The sequence below is a fragment of the Oryx dammah genome, unplaced genomic scaffold, assembly GCF_014754425.2.
Source record: "Oryx dammah isolate SB20612 unplaced genomic scaffold, SCBI_Odam_1.1 HiC_scaffold_29, whole genome shotgun sequence".
In the NCBI taxonomy this organism is placed as follows: Eukaryota; Metazoa; Chordata; class Mammalia; order Artiodactyla; family Bovidae; genus Oryx; species Oryx dammah.
Window position 1 is genome coordinate 63,093,893 of NW_024070213.1, and position 20,733 is coordinate 63,114,625.

General features: G+C 40.6%; 1 protein-coding gene across 1 annotated transcript in view; it reads right to left on the reverse strand.

The window, feature by feature from the left end:
- Positions 1–20,733, reverse strand: part of LRIG3 (leucine rich repeats and immunoglobulin like domains 3) — a 57,278-nt gene that overhangs the window by 17,404 nt on the left and 19,141 nt on the right. Inside the window, exons 4-10 of the mRNA XM_040233112.1 lie at positions 9,411–9,542; positions 8,782–8,925; positions 7,610–7,753; positions 7,163–7,306; positions 6,585–6,728; positions 5,274–5,354; positions 4,173–4,244 (exon numbers count right to left, since the gene is read on the reverse strand). Coding sequence (XP_040089046.1) covers positions 4,173–4,244; positions 5,274–5,354; positions 6,585–6,728; positions 7,163–7,306; positions 7,610–7,753; positions 8,782–8,925; positions 9,411–9,542 — 861 coding nt within the window. The remainder of the gene's footprint in view (positions 1–4,172; positions 4,245–5,273; positions 5,355–6,584; positions 6,729–7,162; positions 7,307–7,609; positions 7,754–8,781; positions 8,926–9,410; positions 9,543–20,733) is intronic.

Genomic DNA, 20,733 nt, shown 5'->3' on the forward strand with positions numbered 1-20,733 from the left:
GGGTCTCTTGTAAGCAGCATATAGAGGGTTCTTGTTTTTGTATCCAATCAGCCAGTCTTTGCCTTTTGGTTGGGGCATTCAATCCATTTACGTTTAAGGTGATTATTGATAAGTATGATCCTGTTGCCATTTGTTTTATTATTTTGGGTTCGGGTTTATACTCCCTTTTTGTGTTTCCTGTCTAGAGAATATCCTTTAGAATTTGTTGGAGAGCTGGTTTGGTGGTGCTGAATTGTCTCAGCTTTTGCTTGTCTGTAAAGCTTTTGATTTCTCCTTCATATTTGAATGAGATCCTTGCTGGGTATAGTAATCTGGGCTGTAGGTTATTTTCTTTCATCACTTTAAGTATGTCTTGCCATTCCCTCCTGGCCTGAAGAGTTTCTATTGAGAGATCAGCTGTTATCCTTATGGGAATCCCCTTGTGTGTTATTTGTTGTTTTTCCCTTGCTGCTTTTAATAGTTGTTCTTTGTGTTTGATCTTTGTTAATTTGATTAATATGTGTCTTGGGGTGTTTCGCCTTGGGTTTATCCTATTTGGGACTCTCTGGGTTTCTTGGACTTGGGTGATTATTTCCTTCCCCATTTTAGGGAAGTTTTCAACTATTATCTCCTCAAGGATTTTCTCATGGTCTTTCTTTTTGTCTTCTTCTTCTGGGACTCCTATAATTCGAATGTTGGAGCGTTTCATATTGTCCTGGAGGTCTCTGAGATTGTCCTCATTTCTTTTAATTTGTTTTTCTTTTTTCCTCTCTGATTCATTTATTTCTACCATTCTGTCTTCTATTTCACTAATCCTATCTTCTGCCTCCGTTATTCTATTATTTGTTGCCTCCAGAGTGTTTCTGATCTCATTTATTGCATTATTCATTGTATATTGACTCTTTTTTATTTCTTCTAGGTCCTTGTTGAACCTTTCTTGCATCTTCTCAATCCTTGTCTCTAGGGTATTTATCTGTGTTTCCATTTTGACTTCAAGATTTTGGATCATTTTCACTATCAATATTCGGAATTCTTTCTCAGGTAGATTCCCTATCTCTTCCTCTTTTGTCTGGTTTGGTGGGCATTTCTCCTGCTCCTTTACCTGTTGGGTATTCCTCTGTCTCTTCATCTTGGTTATATTGCTGCGTTTGGAATGGCCTTTTTATATTCTGGTAATTTAAATCAACACACAGAAATCCCTTGCATTCGTATACACTAATAATGAGAAAGTAGAAGAAGAAATTAAGAAAACAATTCCATTCACCATTGCAACAAAAAGAATAAAATACTTAGGAATATATCTACCTAAAGAAACTAAAGACCTATATACAGAAAACTTTAAAACACTGATGAAAGAAATCAAAGAGGACACTAATAGATGGAGAAATATACCATGCTCATGGATCGGAAGAATCAATATAGTGAAAATGAGTATATTACCCAAAGCAATCTACAAATTCAATGCAATCCCTATCAAGATACCGGCGATATTTTTCACAGAACTAGAACAAATAATTTCAAGATTTGTATGGAAATACAAAAAACCACGAATAGCCAAAGCAATCTTGAGAAAGAAGGATGGAACTGGAGGAATCAATTTGCCTGACTTCAGGCTCTACTACAAAGCCACAGTCATCAAGACAGTATGGTATTGGCACAAAGACAGACATATAGATCAATGGAACAAAATAGAAAGCCCAGAGATAAATCCACATACATATGGACACCTTATCTTTGACAAAGGAGGCAAGAATATACAATGGAGTAAAGACAATCTCTTTAACAAGTGGTGCTGGGAAAACTGGTCAACCACTTGTAAAAGAATGAAGCTAGATCACTTTCTAACACCACACACAAAGATAAACTCAAAATGGATTAAAGATCTAAATGTAAGACCAGAAACTATAAAACTCTTAGAGGAGAACATAGGCAAAACACTCTCTGACATAAACCACAGCAGGATCCTCTATGATCCACCTCCCAGAATTCTGGAAATAAAAGCAAAAATAAACAAATGGGATCTAATTAAAATTAAAAGCTTCTGCACAACAAAGGAAAACATAAGCAAAGTGAAAAGACAGCCTTCCGAATGGGAGAAAATAATAGCAAATGAAGCAACTGACAAACAACTAATCTCAAAAATATACAAGCAACTCCTGCAGCTCAATTCCAGAAAAATAAACGACCCAATAAAAAAATGGGCCAAAGAACTAAATAGACATTTCTCCAAAGAAGACATACGGATGGCTAACAAACACATGAAAAGATGCTCAACATCACTCATTATAAGAGAAATGCAAATCAAAACCACAATGAGGTACCACTTCACACCAGTCAGAATGTCTGCGATCCAAAAATCTGCAAGCAATAAATGCTGGAGAGGGTGTGGAGAGAAGGGAACCCTCCTACACTGTTGGTGGGAGTGCAAACTAGTACAGCCACTATGGAGAACAGTGTGGAGATTCCTTAAAAAATTGCAAATAGAAATGCCTTATGACCCAGCAATCCCACTGTTGGGCATACACACAGAGGAAACCAGAATTGAAAGAAACACATGTACCCCAATGTTCATCGCAGCACTGTTTATAATAGCTAGGACATGGAAACAACCTAGATGTCCATCAGTAGATGAATGGATAAGAAAGCTGTGGTACATATACACAATGGAGTATTACTCAGCCATTAAAAAGAATACATTTGAATCAGTTCTGATGAGATGGATGAAACTGGAGCCGATTATACAGAGTGAGGTGAGCCAGAAAGAAAAACACCAATACAGTATACTAACACATATATATGGAATTTAGGAAGATGGCAATGATGACCCTGTATGCAGGACAGCAAAAGAGACACAGATGTGTATAGCGGACTTTTGGACTCAGAGGGAGAGGGAGAGGGTGTGATGATTTGGGAGAATGGCATTGAAACATGTATAATAACATGTAAGAATCGAAATACCAGTCTATGTCTGATGCAGGATATGACACGCTTGGGGCTGACGCGCGGGGATGACCCAGAGAGATGTTGTGGGGAGGGGGGTGGGAGGGGGGTTCATGTTTGGGAACGCATGTACACCTGTGGTGGATTCATGTCAATCTATGCCAAAACCAATACAGAATTGTAAAGTAAAAATTAAAAATAAATAAATAAATTAAAAAAATAAATAAATAAATAAAAGATAAGATAGAGACCTTATAAAAAAAAAAAAAAAAAAAAACTTCTACTGTCCAGGTTAATAGATAATAAAACCTTCGGCTATAAACATTAATAAAAGTCAGGCTGGACATACTGTAAACTGCTTCAGACTCCCACTGTACATATCAATATGTACATTCACCCACAGTTATCAGAAGCTGGGTGGCTCTGTGCTCCTACAGGTGTTGACTCCCACTGAGGCTGGCTAGCTTCTGCTCTTCGTACCTGAAAACATCCGAGTCCCTAACTGTCATTTCAGAAATGTGTGCCTCCAGCTCCCGGGCAGGCAGAGGTTGTGAAGGAGACAGCTGCTGCGATGGGAGAGGCTGCCCTGGTTTGAGCCCTGCTCCTGCCAGCTGCTAACTTAGAGGTCAGTAGCAAAAGAGAATGAGAATAAAAGGAGGAAAAACAGGCTGCATGCTTTTTATAATTAAACAGCAACAACAAACAAAAGTTCTCCAAGTAGTGTTACAACTCTCCAGTCACACTCAGGAACTGGGGTTGGGGGGTGGGAATCGTCTTTATTGATCTTGCAAGTCACCCTCTTAACTGTTCAATTTAAGCAAGGAACTCTTAGAACCTCCATGTCTTAACTTAAAAATTGAGATAACAATAGCTATTAAATAGTTTTCTCATGAGGACTGAGAAATATAAATAAATACCTGACATAATGCTTGATGTGCAGTGGGTACATAAGAAATAGTAGTTTAAAAAAAAATTAAATATGCCACTGCTTGAGAAACATAACTAAAGAAAACCCCAAAATGATGGAAAGAAATACCCTTAAATGCAAAAGAAACATGTATCTGTGCATTTACACTTTCATACAGGTATAGACAGACAAGAAGGTAGGTAGATAGACAAAGGATGGATAGATGTGTACATTTTATATGAGCGGATATCAACAAAATTACATTCTAGTTTGTGTTATCTTCCATGACAAATAAGGGGATAACCATTGCAGACTGTCTTTAAGAAAACTAACTCCTGCTACTCACAGATGTTCTAATGCATCCAAACCAGTGAAGGCTTTTTTGGTAATGGATCGAATCCGGTTTCCCTGGAGTATTCTTTAAAAAAAAAAAAAAAGTTATAATAGAACCGTTAGTAAAAAGCCATTTTGGAGTGCAATGCTCATGAAAAGAACTGCTTTTTAAACTATTTGTGAATATTTTATTTTCTTCAATTAAACAATACATCCTTAAAAAACATATCCATGACACTGATTTCAGTTCAGCATGGTTGCAAAGCATTTGACAGAGAACCCAGCAAAAACAGGTATTCAAAAGTTACGCTGATGGGTAAAGTAAAGCAGTGATTTTTTTCAAAGAGGCAGAAACCTATTCCAAGTAAAATGCCTCAGAACACTCATTAATAAAGCAGGTAACAGTGGAGACTGTCTCCTTACCCACCCACTCCATGGATACCTTTATCACTCACAGAAGTTTAGAACTAAATGGATGTCAATTTGAAAGCTACTCATTTAAAACACAGTATTTGCCCATCTGCAAGGCCATTTTGTGGCCAAATAGAAACATGTTTTTATCCTGTACTGCTTGGAATCCACTGATAAATAACCCACCAATGGTCACTGGGCACTGGATCACTTCATTTAAACATTCCTGTGACATTTCAAATGCTGAACTTAGTAAGTGCACTAACCTTTACACAACAGTAATCCCAAGAGTCTAAGTTCTCAAGACAATTGAAAATTCTTATCTGGATATTAAAATCAGCTGCAATAACCCAGTTGCAGAGTAAAAGCACTATAACCAAGGAAGAAAACCTAATTAATACACTTCCTGTATAACAGTAGTCATTTGGGGAAATGACAAAAGGTAGCAACCAGATTAAGCACCTTTTTTCACAGCTCTTTAAAGATGTCAACTTGCATGTGGAACTGAGTTTGATTAGGATAAAATGTTTAGGGAACACCCTGGTGGTCCAGTGGGTGGACTCAGGGCTTCAAACGCTGTGACCCCGAGTTTAATGCCTGGTTGGAGAACTAAGATCCCTCAGCCATGCAGCATGGCCAAAAACAAAAAAACAAAACATTTGGGTCAAAGAGTGACACAAATTATGAAGCAAATCATACTCACAGGCGCCTCAGTTTGTCAAGCCCAGAGAAAGCACCATTCATGTCCTCAATGGTCCAGGAAATTTCATTATTCTTTAGATCTCTAGTTAAAAAGGAAAGATACTGAAACTGGTACCAGATATGTAACAAAAGATACAGGCCTTTTTTTTTTTTTTAATCAAAGTGGCCCAGATGACATTGGTTTTTTACTTGTATAATTAACTAATTAATTTACAGTTGCACTGGGTAGGTCTTCACTGCTGTGTCCTGGCTTTCTCTGGGGTGTGTGGGCTTCAGCAGTTGGGGTCCTTGGGCTCTACAGTATGGGCTCAGTTGTTGTGGCTCATGGGCTTAGGTGCTCTGCGGCATGTGAAATCCGCCTGGATAAGGGACCAAACCAGTGTCTCCTGCATTGCCAAGTGGCTTCTAACCCACTGTGCCACCAAGGAAGCGCTCCCTATTGGAGACATGCTTAGAAAGCTAAGATCATGTAATTTCTAATAAATCCCTCATAACTCCCCACATCATCTCTGCCCCTTTCAAAACAATAGAAAACTCTTTCTCTCTTCAACATACTTCTTACCTCCTCCCTCAACAACATTTTACACTTTTGCCCCAAATTAGGATAGTTGACTCTGGTCCTATGAACTCCTCTATCAAGATGACTAAATTCTGAACGACTTGAATAGCATGAAAAATACGGTGAACTTTAAAACCACCGTTCCAACCACACAAGCAGCAGGTTGCCAAAGTATACAACATACTTTTCAATTATGTAATGCTTCAAATAGTGTACAGAGCAAAAGTTTCTGACAGTGCAAAAATCCAGAGCCCATTGCACAACATTCAAATGAATATTGGAGAGCTTTTTCAAAAGTCAATTAATCCCACTCTCTCTTCCTTCTCTTGGGACAGAGGTCAAGTCTGGATAGAACTGGTCTCACAAACAGGCATCTTCCTTTGCTGCCCTTTATATATCTTTTGTGCTCTGGGTAATTTTTAATCTGCATTTTTACAAAGAAAAAATTAGTGGATTTAAAATTGTTTGCCTCTTGAGCAGTTACCAACTTCCTGGAGATCCTGAGAAGGCTAACTGTAATCACCTCCCCAATCTGATCACTGTTCCTTCTAATCCCTCTAAGAAGCACATATGGATGAAATGGACTGATTTTAATCAAACTGATCTGGGAAAGATTAAGACACTTCTTCTGAGGCTGTACACATTTCCTTCACAACAAAGGAAATCTGCTTGGAGAAAAGTAGGTATGCTTAGGAACCAATTAGCTTCATGCACAGAGAGCAAAATGTGTAACTTCCAAAATGTGTAACTTACAATGTCTTCAAGCTGGAAAGCCCCCGGAAGGCACAATCAGCAATGTAGCTGACTCTGTTATTCCCAATGTGCAATGTATTTAGCAAGCTTAGGCCCAGGAAGCTTGAATCATCCAACCTCGATAAGTGATTGTACGTTAGGTCCCTGTAAAGAGAAAACAAACAACAACAAAAAATCAACAACAGCTTTTATTTTCCAATTCAAAGCAGTGATTTGTAGGGAAAAAAAAACCAAACAGGTAATATATAGTACCACAATAATCCTTATTTTATAACTCCTCCTTCTTAATAATACTCAGGTAAACATTATTTCTAATCCTAGTAATTAAAATCTTTTTATTTGAAAATCACCACCATCGCTTTAGCCCCTGTGCCACAGACCTGAAACAGCAGTTGCTGAAGTTGAAGCTAGCTTCAACTTCTCAGAAAAAAACTATGCCTAGGTTGCATGTGAACAAAAAAAGAAAAAAAGCTGTCACCTTGGAAACTGTTATGAAAATTTCACAGATCAGTGGTAAGAAGCTCATGCTCTGGCATGATGCCTGCTCTTAAACCTGAGGAGAATAGCAGGCTACTCACAGCTCACTGAGTTTCTGGCAGAACTCCCAAGCATCAGGGCTGATCCTGTTGATGGCATTCTGACTGAGATGAAGTTCCTGCAGCATCAGCAAGCCGTAAAGCCAGCCTTTGGTAATCTCTGTTAGGTTGTTATGGTCCAGCTGCCTACATTGACAGTAAGAGTCAAAAGCAAGATCCTAAGTTTATTATCGAGACTCTTCAAAGGGGACACGATTACAACCTATTACATATGCCTATTGAGGTATGTAGCTTTTGTTATACAGAGATATCACCAGAAAATACTATGCTTTTACATTCCCAGTCACAACATCTGAAACAAAACTAAATATTAAATTATAAGATTATCAATGATGAGGCTGTAACAGGATTTCAAAGAAAAGCTGCTGAATGCTTTCTGAGCATTTCAGGATCACACTGCCTGAGCAGGAACTGACCACCCACACTTACAAGATCTCCATGTTGCTCAGCCCCCAGAAAGCTCCATCCATAAGTCTTGTCACTCCATTTCTTTGCATTTTCAGAGACTTCAGAGCACCAAGCCCTTGGAAAGTGAGCCCATCTACGTTTTTAATCTTGTTTCGGTTGAGTTCACTGCATTGGATGTTAAACAGTTAGCTTATATGACAAATTCTGGAGGTAGTAATAAAATGTGACGTTACAACAATACAGTTAAACTAACCTGCATTAAATTACAGAAGATATTTTAAATTTCTAAACATTTTTATTGAGAAGAATTTTGATTGATTAGCAGTGAACAAATTCCCTTCCGACACATGGGATGCATTTTCAGAACAGTAAAACATAGACACCAGACTGCACTTAAGTTTCTAAACTGTTGTCCATTCACTACAGAACTAAACATATTAATATTGGTTTTTAAAGTTATCTAGAATGGGAGTACCGCATATCATGTTAAAACACGAGGTCTATTCAGGAGCAGGACCGTCAAGCTTATCCTGTTCAACTGCTTACAAAAGTTGATTTCCCTCTGACACGATTTGCCCTGTGTTTAATGCTTTCTCTTTGAGGCAGTCATTCTTAATCTTGTTGGCACCCTGAAATTATCTGGGGAGTTTTAAAAAATTATTGAAGCCTGGATCCTACTCCCAGAGGTTCTAATGTAATTGGTGTAGGGTGTGGCCTGGGCACTGGGATTTTTTAAAGCTCCCCAAGTGTCTGTAATGTGCAGCCAAGGCTGAAAACCACTATATTGGAGGAGCCTGTTCAGAGGGCTCCACCGTTATTAATGAGACAGTTCTTTACAGCTCCTTAGCTACCAGGGCCCCTGCAGTCAGTTGTTGGTATTACCCTCGCCCTCTGCAGCTCCGTGGAGTCTCACATCTTCACTGCCATCATGATGTCTTTGTACGGAGGTTGTTCAATGACTACACTCTCCACTCTCCACTCAGGAACACCCAACCCGCCTTCTCAGGCAGAAGACTGCACTGGGTGATTTCTAAGGCTTTTTCTGATTCAGATTCTACACCTCCAGCTCTCGGAAGAAAGGCAGCTACATCCTTGCTTCTAAACTCCTTCTGCTACGTGGTGGCATTTAGCGGGGAGGTGCCAAGGGTTTAGAGGAGGTCAGGACACCATATCTAAGAGACCATTTTACTTACAGGTGTTGCAGTTGGGGCAGTTTAAACATCTTGGGTGGAAGAGCTGAGATTCGGTTCCTGTTCAGCTTCAACACCAGGAGTGTGCTAGCCAAATTGTCAAAATACCCGGGTTCCATGGATGTTACTCGGTTGCTGTTGATATACCTGTTGAAAGTCTGAAGCTGAGTTTCTCTTTGGGAAGTTAAAGTGCATGCGTTCTCTGTATAGAAACACTTGTTCAGAGGGCTGAGCCATTATCTGTTACAATGGACATTAAAATAATTAACTCTTTAGGTTGCTGAAGGCAAATATCAACTATGATTCACATATTTCCAGGGAAAGACTGATTAAAACATTTGAAGATTACAAACATCTGTTAGAGATGCTTATCTAATTTTTGTGAAATTCATTTATTAATAAAACACACCAGTGGCTTACTTTCAATTAATTTTTTAAAGAAGAACTTGGTTCCGCTATAGTAGTCAAAGGAGATCTCATTTTTTTGCAATCCAAAAGTGGAAGAAGTAAATGAGGACAGTGGTTAAAAAAAAAGTCTCTATCTGGTCTCTATCATAAAAGTTTTTTCTTTTTTAATATAGCACAATATTTTCATCACAGGTGAAAATTTTGTTAAAAACAGCTTGACTTACAGATACTTGAGTTGTAGAGGTGGAAGTGCAGTTTTAAGTTCTGAAATATTATTGCCACTCAGGTCCAAAGTTTCAAGGGACTGAAATTGTCTCAGATGTTCAGGTAATATTTCCACAATTTTGTTTCCAGCTCTGGATTTAAAGAATGGCACAGATAACAGGATGAATGGTACAACAATCTGAAAGGTGAAAAATACTATTTCTAACTTGTTCTTCACAAATATGGAAAACTGACTGCTCTAAAGAGCACTTTGAAAACAGCAACTCTTTAGTCACTTCAATGTTTCGCTAAATAATAGATCATAAAGTTAGAAATATGAAAAACATTCCTATATAAATCTGGGCATGTTTAACAGCTATGGTTATCTAAATGCAATGCATTTAAACTGATTTTTTTCTTTCTGTTATTTTGTTAATGGTCTTTCTTCCTTATTGTTTTATGAAATGAGATGTGAAATGACTAGCACGAAGTTGTCATTCTGGACACTGGTCTGTTAGTTCCCTATTAATCCATCTCTACTTTTTTTCTTGAAAAATATACATACTATAGGTACAAATGAACTTAAAACACTCATTAGATTGGGCTTTTTAAAAGCCATCAGGGACAAATCTCTTTTTCTTTAAAAAACAGCAAGTTTCAAAGCATTGCTGTATTCTTCAAAACCAATGGATATACTCCAAGGTTTTGAATATTACAAAAGTATTAGTTAAGAGCACGCCAGTCTAAACAAACCCTGGGAACAAGGAGATTTTAAAAAAGCTTGACACTGTCTTAAACACCAGATCATGGTGTCCAATATGGAAGCCACACAGCTACTATAGCTCTTTACATTTAAATTAAATGTTAAAGTTCAGTTCCTGAGTCACAGTAGCCACATGTCAGGTCCTGAATAGCCACATTTGCCTGGTATCGGTCAAATGGATCACTACACATACAGAACATCCCCACTATCGTGCAAAGTTCTTCTGAGGATCACTACACTAGACCACAAATGAAAAAAACAAACATAAACAAGACAGAGGCCAAGTTCAAAGCTATTAAAAGGTCATCAATACAACAGTTTTCAAGGGGGAGATTCAACATCAAATGACAATCTTGCTAGAAAACAGGAACCAAATTGATGTGCAAAAACCACCTTAACTGTCGTATCAGACCAGGCAGCTTGGGCTTCTTCGATTATTTACCAGGCAAGAGAAAATAAAATGTCAAGGGAGAGAGGCTTGGATGATGGCAGAGTGTACCTAAAAAGAAGGGTCTTTTCTTCACAGCCCAAGGACAATGAAACCATCTGAAGGCTCTAAGTGGAACTTCATATGTCATATAAGTCACATGCTGGCATTTCCAGGCATTCAGTTCAGTTCAGTTGCACAGTCACGTTCGACTCTTTGCAACCCCATGGACTGCAGCATGACAGGCCTCCCTGTCCATCACCAACTCCTGGAGTTTACTCAAATTCATGTCCATTAAGTCGGTGATGCCATCCAACCATCTTATCCTCTGTTGTCCCCTTCTCCTTCTGCCTTCAATCTTTCCCAGCATCAGTGTCTTTTCAAATAAGTCAGTTCTTTGCATCAGGTAGCCAAAGTATTGGAGTTTCAGCTTCAGCATCAGTCCTTCCAATGAATATTCAGGACTGATTTCCTTTAGGATTGACTGGTTGAATCTCCTAGTAGTCCAACGGACTCTCAAGAGTCTTCTCCAACACCACAGTTCAAAAGCATCAATTCTTCAGTGCTCAAGCTCTCTTTATAGTCCAACTCTCACATCCATACATGACTACTGGAAAAACCACAGACTGGACTAGATGGACCTTTGTTGGCAAAGTAATGTCTCTGGTTTTTAATATGCTGTCTGGATTGGTCACAGCTTTTTTTCCAAGGAGCAGGCATCTTTTAATTTCAGGTTGTAGTCACCATCTGCAGTGATTTTGAAGCCCCCGAAAATAAAGTTTCTCACTGTTTCCATTGTTTTCCCATCTATCTGCCATGAAGTGATGGGACTGGATGCCATGATCTTAGTTTTCTGAATGTTGAGTTTTAAGCCAGCTTTTTCACTCTCCTCTTTCACTTTCATCAAGAAGCTCTTTGGTTCCTCTTTGCTTTCTGCCATAAGGGTGGTGTCATCTGCGTATCTCTAGACAGTCTTAGGTAAGCCTCACTTAAGAGGAAAACTCAGAAATGAGATTGTATGTGTATCTCTGTTACTAATAGCCACATTCGTAGAGTGCTTTGGTTTCATTAATATATTTCTGACCAGAGGATTCTTGCAAATTCTAATGCCCGTGGCCAGAGATTTGTTAATATTGAAACACTGCGTTCAATAATGTTCAGGTAACAAAAGATGCATTAAAACGTTAGTTCTTTTGCATTATTATGACTCATGTGCCTCTCACTACAGGAGCACCTCTTGTGTATTTCCACAAAATCCTCTGCTGCATCTGACACAGCACTTTGTATGCTGTTGGTCTCTTCTGCCATACTGTGAGCTCCTTTGAAACTGTGTCTCTACCCCTCAGTTTTGGAATGTGCATGGGTGCGTGCTAAGTCGCTTCAGTCCTGTCCGACTCTTTGAGACCCTATGGACTGCAGCCCACCAGGCTCCTCTGTCCATGGGATTGTCCATGCAAGAAAACTGCAGTGGGTTGCCATGCCCTCCTCTTTAGGGGATCTTCCCAACCCATAGATCGAACCTGTGTCTCTTACATCTTCTGTGTTGGCTGACAGGATGGGAAGCCCATTTTAGAATACATAAGGAATCTAGTAACACTGCTGCTGCTGCTGCTAAGTCCCTTCAGTCGTGTCCGACTCTGTGCGACCCAATGGAGGACAGCCCACCAGGCTCCCCCGGCCCTGGGATTCTCCAGGCAAGAACACTGGAGTGGGTTGCCATTTCCTTCTCCAATGCATGAAAATGAAAAGGGAAAGTGAAGTCACTCAGTCGTGTCCGACTCTTCGTGACCCCATGGACTGCAGCCTACCAGGCTCCTCTGTCCATGGGATTTTCCAGGCAAGAGTACTGGAGTGGGGTGCCACTGCCTTCTCTGAGGACATATTGAAAGTCAAGACCTATGCTAGACATTTTTCATATATTATGCCATTTAATCATAACAACATCTCTCTGGTGTTTAAATGAGGAAAGTATAGCTTTTAACCTATGAAGTCTAAGCTCTCCCACCTTGGAGAGTAACTCCCAATTGGTCCCGTAGCACTCCCTGAAGGCTGTTTCATTGAATACAAACATATTTTGGTATGAAAGTGCTTACATGAAGATGCACCTCCAGAAGGGCCTGCAACTTCTCACACTTGCAAAAATGCTGAACTACTGATTCCAAACTCCTCTGGGGGTGCACACCAGCTCACTGAGCCATCATCATGCCAACACTGTATACCCAGTCATTCAGTTATGTCAGACTCTTTGTGACTCCATGGACTATAGCCTGCCAGCCTCCTCTGTCCCTAGGATTCTCCAGGCAAGAATACTAGAGTGGGCTGCCATTTCCTTCTCCAATGCCAACACTAAGGAGGCCCTAAAAATGGGGTTTCACCCCAGGTGGATTAAGAGGAACTCAGAAATTTGCATGTGTTTGGCACCCAACAGAGTGGAAGGCCAGCTTCCCAAATACCTGCAAATGCCAGGTGCTGCTTTTCCCAGTAAGGGGAGAAAACAGGCCATACATTTTAAATCTATTCCAATAACAAAGAACTAACAAAACTCTCAAAACATTGTTGAAAAACCTCCATGTGTTACGTCTAAGGACTGTCAGGGAATTGTCTTTTTTAAAGCAAGTCATCTGAAAATCTAATGCCATTTTTAAAATAATCCTACATAAGGCAACAAACATGGGTGATTTATATCCTAATAGCTGAACTCTGTGAAAATAGTAAGGTTCAGCAAAAGGCGGGGGGATTAGCTGTCCCATGTATAAGTTACAATTATCAAGCTCCTGAGATTCCCATAAAGTCTTAACAGACTTTGTTTAGAGTTAAGTCAGCCACGACCTCTGATTCTGACCATTTCCCGCATCTGGATTCATCATCATGTAAACCCCTTGATCTAGCTGTGAGGTACAGGGTAAGGCAAGTGAGACAATTAGTCAGTTTCTACGTCCCGGAGATGGATTCAGTCCAACAAACAAGCCACAGGGCCACAGGGTCAGGGTGTGTGGGTTTAAAAAACCACATTTCGGGGGACAAAAATGTTCTCTTAAATGCATTTAGCCCAACTGTTTGCATTACCAGGATGCCCCTCCACCAAACAGCATAGTAACCCTGAAGCACCCCCTCTCATCTCCTTTCCTCCCTGTCTGGTATGTAGGCACTGCCTCCTATCCAACTCTGCATCTGGTTTTGGTCCCCAGGTTGTTTGGGGGTAGCTAGCAGAGCTACGCTTCTATTTAACCAGAAGAAATAGCCACAGGTTAGCAATAAATGGAGCAAACCAGTAACTGGTGGGAGGGAGAGGGAGACCCACAGGTGTCTATCACATTGCTCAAAGAAGGCTACAAGTTAGATAACAGGCCACACAATCTTTGGTTTGTGTATTCGTTTGTTTATAAGGTAATTATGAACAAGGTATTAAAACTGCCAATTACTTGAGTGACGAATAAAATTTTCCTTGCAGTTAAAGTGTGCTCCGGCCAAAGCCGGCAATTTCCTGAGCTGCACACCTCCTAAATTGCAGTGTGAAAGTGCTCAGTTATAAATGGAGCCTGTACAGTGCGTCTTTGTCAGCGCTATGTCCCAGTACAAAAATCCCTCACAACTGCCAGGATAATGGGCCCTGTATCACAAGATTTTAACTCTGTTCTAATGGAACTGAATTAAATCCAAATACCAGTTTCATATTAGCTCTCAGATTAACTGGCAAATAATCACCTGATATGTACCAGTTTAAAACAAACAAACTTGTTCTCTACCAAACAAGAAGGGTTTTTTTAAAAAGACAACTACATTAAAAAAATGAGTTAAAAAATTTTTTTAATCACTTAAAACCCTCAAAATAAATATATTTATTTATAACAGAGTGAGGTCACAAATAACCATTTCTAGGAGACAAAGATTCAATTCAAGTTTTAATTTTTCTCCAAATATGGATAAATGCCAAAATTGATGAACACGTTAAAAGCACTGCAGCTAAACAATATTTTTGGCAGAAGATGTGCAATCTTTTAACAAATAACAAAACTGTGTATCTTTTTCCATTACTTAAGTTAATGTGGAAATGCCATCCTTCCATTGTTCAAAAACCTGTGCTCTTAGCAATGGAAGGCATCTCAGCCTTGTGCAAATCCTTCTTAAGGACCACGAATATTTTGGTTATTTATGCTTGTTGATAGTACAAGGCGTTCCTTGGTCACATCATTGCTGAGGTCAAGTATAATCAGTCCCTTGTGGACAAATACAGACTTGGGGGCTGGGTCAGCTGGAATGCAGATGGTGGCCTTAGGCTGCTGAGGCCACGGGAAAAACAGGAGGCCCAGGTATTTCAGCTTTGGCTTCTCAGGTCCAACAATAATGGTCTCACTCTGTCGCCAAATTCGTTTTTCAGCCTACTTTGCCAAATACCTTTAAGCAGAACCAAACCCAACTTACCACTTTTATATGGTGGTATTTGCTCTGAGTGTGCTGATGGCCTGGCAGGGAACAAGATGGGTGTCATCCCTGACCTCACAGCACTGAAATTCTAGTTGGGGGAACAGGCAGGCAAGAGCAAGCAGCCACCACAGGGACACGTGAGGACAAAAGGACAGACTCCTACAAAGTGGTGGGAGGGGTGTGGCCACCAGCAAACTTCCCCTGACAAAGGGGAGGCTAGTGTTCTGAACAGAAGCAAGGGACCTAGAGACTGTCAGCAGAGTGAAGTAGTCAGAAAGAGAAACATAAACAGCATATATTAATGCATGTAGGTGGGCAAAAACAGAGTCACAGACACAGAGAACATGGATACCAAAGGGGAAGGGGAGGTGGAACAAACTGGGAGACTGGGTCGACATATTTCCAGTACTATGTATAAAACAGATGACTAACAGTAATCTACTGTGTAGTGCAGGGAACCCTACTCAGTGCTCTGTGGTGACCTCAATGGGAAGGAAATCCAAATGGGAGGGACTGTATGTATACGTGCAGCTGATCCACTTTGCTGTACGGTAGAAACCAACTCAACACTGCATACTCCAATAAAAATTAATTTAAAATAAAATATAAACAAAAAGCAATATTAAAAAAGAAAGTGACAGCAAGGCAAAGCTTTTTCCCCCTTAACGAAATGGAAGAAAGCCTTGATGGTGGGAGGTCCTGAGTGGAGACGGGAGAAACAGGAAGCACAAGAGTGAGGAGCTGGGAGGAGATGAGAGTAGGTCAAGCGGGACCCTGTAAACCGTGTTAGTCATTTGGCCTTTATCTCAAGATCGCTCATGTAGAGGAGGGAGGACAGAGGATTTCATATGGCTGACAACATCAGACGGACGTTGGAAAGGCTACTCTGGCAGCAGTGGGGAGAAAGACAGGGTTGGGGACAGGCAGGAGGAGGTGCAGAGGAGGGATGGTGGGGAACAGCCACGGTCTGCCTGGACACCCAGTTTGTGGGGGATAGCCCCATTCTTCCTCTGGTTTGCAGGGCCCAGGCTGTGCTTTCTCCTCCCCTGACATATGGGTTCAGGTTTCAAGCTCTGCAGCCTCTGGACACTGGGACCCAGTTCCCCTCCATGTGACTCGCTGCCCGTGTGTTGTCTTGTGTATACGAGAGTCCTCAGGGGGTCCCCTTCGAAAGCAGACTAGGGCCCCCTCTTGCTCAGATGTGAGATGCCACTGACCAGAACAGTCCAGTTCTGGCATTTCCATGTCTGCAATCCCTAGGAACATGGCAAAATGCGTAATTCTCATGTGTGAGAAATGTGTCCGTTTGTTCTCATACTCTGAACCCTGCAAAGAATGTAAAGGTGTGAAAAGCATTAGTCACTCAGTTGAGTCAGACTCTTTTGAGACTCTATGGATTGTAGCCCACCAGGCTCCTCTGTCCATGGGATTTTCCAGGCAAGAATACTGGAGGGGGTTACCATTTCCTTCTCCAGGGGATCTTCCCAACCCAGGGATTGAACCTGTGTCTCCCATGTTGGCAGGCGGATTCTTTAGCACTGAGCCACCTGGGAAGCCCTCAGGCAGTCTTACGTGGATATAAACTGTGTTAGTTTATTTCCAAAGTTGGAGAGGAGAGTCCCAGAGTGGAAGACTCTTTGTGAGGAACCAGAATATCAAGTTTTATCACACTGGAATTCCTGAAACCAATTAAACTGTAGCTTCTTGGTGAAGAAGAGATATCTGTCAATGGTCTCAACTGTCTCCTGCCTGTTGGACAACATAAAGGCAGCTGAATGTTCTGCAGTTTGTTGTGTAAAGTCATGCAAGCTTGGTTGTTTAGAGAAGGTATGCACATGTGGCATTTTCCTTTTAGAGAGGGTATGTGCAGTGAAATTTAATCTGAAACCTTTTTTTTTTTTTTAACATGCTGCAATGCCCTCTTTTCTTAGAATACATTACTTTGACCACATCCATGGTTATTGCAGCCAACAAATTGCTGAGTCCATGGTCATTCCATACAACCAGGGAGCAAGCACATTAGCTCTACGAACTGGGACAATCGGCCAGGCCCCAAGGAAATGCTGACTGCTATATGTAACTTGTAAGTCACCAGTTTAACACCATTTATAAAGGTATTACAAGTTGTAAAAGAAAACATTACATTTGCAAATACATTAAAGGTCATTTGTATTTCCAAAAATAACCTCTCTTTTCTCCCCATCCTCACCAAAAAAAAAAAAAAACTTCCTTGAAAACTACCTTGGCTGGAATAACTAACCCCATAATATTAGGCTTCTTTTAGCAAAGAGACTTGGCAAGCAAAGAACCTCTCCCGTGCAGATAAAAATAAACTGTCTCTGCTCATCTTTTTTCTAAAAAGATAATTAAGAAGTTTCATTAAAAGAACACATGTTTAGACTGGTCCACTGGGTCCTGTAGCATCAAAGGATAAAGCCAATTGAGGAAGCTTCTGCAAGGAGACAGACTCCTGATGAATCATTAGTGATCTGTAAGGAGCATAGAATCCATTCTTTCAGCTAAAAGCCAGTTCAACAGAAAAATATAATTTATCTTTGGGATCAAGAACACGATAAAGATGTCCACAAAGTTTTAATACAGAGATCTTCCAATAATCAGGGCCCGGGTGGCCCCAACAGTAAAGAATCTGCCTGCAGTGCAGGAGATCTGGGTTCAGTCCCTGGGTTGGGAAGATCCCCTGGAAGAGGAAATGGCAACCTACTCCAGTATTCTTGCTTGGAGAATTTCATGGACAGAGGAGCCTGGCAGGCTGTAGTTCATGGGGTCACAAGAGTTGGACAAGACTAAGCAACTAACACTTTCACTTTCACAAGCATGAAAAAAGAATATAGGTAGAAAACGCCCTTGTGCCACACACAAAACAATCCTTTTTTTGATCCCCCAAATATACATTCTATTCAGTCCTTTCATGTAAACAAAGTTTAAGGACAGGTCCTAGAAGACACCAGGATCCTAAAGAAGATACTTACTGAACAATTGTTTGAATTTGAAATAACTGAATTATATATGATAAAAATTAACTCTAATAAATTAAAATTTTTTCCCCTACCTCTCTTTTGAGGCAGGGACTTCCACAGTCATTTTCACAGGTCAGACCACTGCTGTGACTAATCTGTGAGTTTAAGTCTTCCCACAAGCTTGTGGTTTACTTGTGATAGAAGAAAATCTCTGATTCATCTTTGGTTCTCAAAACTCAGAATTAAATAAATGGGTTCAAGACCATGAAGTGACCAAATAAATCTTGATCAGTCTTAAAACTCTAGATCAAGCTTTAGACTGGCCAGTAAGAACGGCCAGTAAGGATGTACCTAAACTGTGGTTCAAGATGCATATGTACATCAGAAAGCAGTATCACCACTACTGCTTCCAGCCAGAAAAAGTAAACATACACTGGGGTTCCACACGTCAGTCAACCTGCCAAAAGTAAAGTCTCTTTGAAGCAGCAGTTCATAGCACAGTTCCCCAGCAAGGAGATTTTGATCCTGTTCCCACTTGAGTGTCTTGATCTACCATACTGTGTGAACTGATTTTCTCACTGTCAGTGGGAGGAAATGGAAGGAAAAGTCCTCTTCCAGCTCTAAGGAGATGTGGATTGGGATGACAAATTCTGCAAATGACCAGATTCGCTACAGAGGCTTCACACAACCATCCTATAAAACCGTAGCCTCTTACAGAACCTGGTCTCACTTTGTCAGGGGACTTCTTTCCTGTGGGAGTCCCACTGCCTGGTTGCCCAGTCTTTCTTGGTTTATTCTCATTTTCCTGGAGTATATCCTTCACCAGCTTTCTAAAAAGTCAAGTGTAGAGACATTTTCTTTTTTCATACTTGGTAATGTCTTTACTGACAGCTGCGTGTGGACAGAGTTGAGACGAGGAATCCTGTTCCTTAGGATTCTGCAGACTGTTTTACTCTGTCATAGCACTCAAGGATGTTAAGTCTGGGGAGCAGAAGAAATGCTGCTTCCCAACAGCAGTGTTTCTTAAACTGCAGCAGCATCAGATCTGGGGCGGAGGCCTGCTGAGGCACTGACTGTTAAGCCCCACACTCAGTGTTTGTGTGTTAGTAGGTCTGAGGGTGACCTGAGAATCTGCATTTCCACCAAGTTCCCAGGTGACACTGATGCTGTGAGGTTCACACTGGGAGGACCACTGCTCACATCCTGACAGGTGACCTGCTTTGCATTTTAATTTTCCTCCTCTCAGAGCTTCTCCTTAATCGTGATATTCTAAAATTGCACAGTAAGATTCCCTCCCTATATGTCATTTTTAAAATTTCATTTGTGGGGACTCAGTATGGTCTCTCAAGTTAGAAATGTGTGTTCTTTGGCTCTGGGAAACTTTTTTGCCTCTTTGGTAATTTCCTCTTTTCTATTTCCACAGATGTCTCTTTGTGAATTCTAATTATATAGATTTCCTAGTTGATCCTCTAAGTTTCCTATTTTTTCCCTCTCCTGTTTTCTATCTTTTTGTCTTTTGGTTCTTCTTTTAGAGAGGTTTTCAACCTTCTTTCAACATTTCTATTATCTTTTTAAAGTGTCTATTTTACTTACTTAAAAAAAAATAATTCCCATTTCCTCCTCAGTTTCAGTCTGTTATTGCATTTAAGAGTCCCGCTCTTCTTTTCTGAAATATTTATTATTATTTACCACACTTTTCTTGTTTAGTGGATATAACATGTTCTCTCTTCTTTCTAGGGATACAGGTTGTTTCAAAGTTCCCATCTCCCTCCATTGTCCCTGGTTCCCTTTTCCCATGTATTTCAGACCCTGACTCTATTTATAGGAATTCTATCAATGATTACTATGTATAAAGTAGATAACTAATGAGAACCTACTGCATACCTCAGGGAACTCTACCCAATGTTCTGTGATGACCTAAATGGGAAGGAAATCCGAAAGGGAGGGGATATATGTATACATATAGCTGATTCACTGCACTGCGTCATAGAAACTAATACCACATTGTAAAGCAACTATACTCCAATAAAAATTAATAATAATAAAAAAGCCAGTGATCACTGGCTATCTGCTCATATTTAGTGAAAAGCAGCCCCCAAAAGCTGGCTGAGCAGGGTGTTTCACAATGGATCCACACACATCTGTCTGATGGCTCAAGCCCTCCAGCCTCAAGGCTGGTGAAATAAGCCTGATGGCTAGTCTATAGGAAGGTGAACAGAAACATAACCTGAGAGGACTGTCACCCTCATATCCAGACTGGACTTAACTTCCCTGATTGCAGAAGATGCTATCCTCAAGCCTCACCCCTAGCCCCAGCTGGGCCTGTGCCCCATATCCCCAAGAAGTTTTTTCAAATCTCTGGAAAGCAAACGTCCAGTTTTCTGCCTCCGGTAAAGGAAGGGCGGTCACTTGGCTTTAAGTCCTGGAGGGGGTCTGGAGGCCCATTTCACCAATCCCCCATTTCCAGTCCTATCCTGCACCCCTTTCTTGATCGGCTTTAAAGTCCTGAAGCACTCAGAGAAGCATTTTTGCAGCAAGAAAAGTGTTTATTTTGGGGTCCACTCTCACTAAGCCATTTGCAATTCGTGCTCTTGCTTGAAAAATTGTTGTGGCATCTTTTGTTTGGACTGTCTCCCCTCCTGTTTGTCTTTATTCCTGTCTGTGTGCACTTTAGTCCTTTATTTTCATTTTAAGGGGGTTCTTGATTAGAGCAGAGTGAAGCAAAAGTGCTCAGTCCACTAGGCCTTATA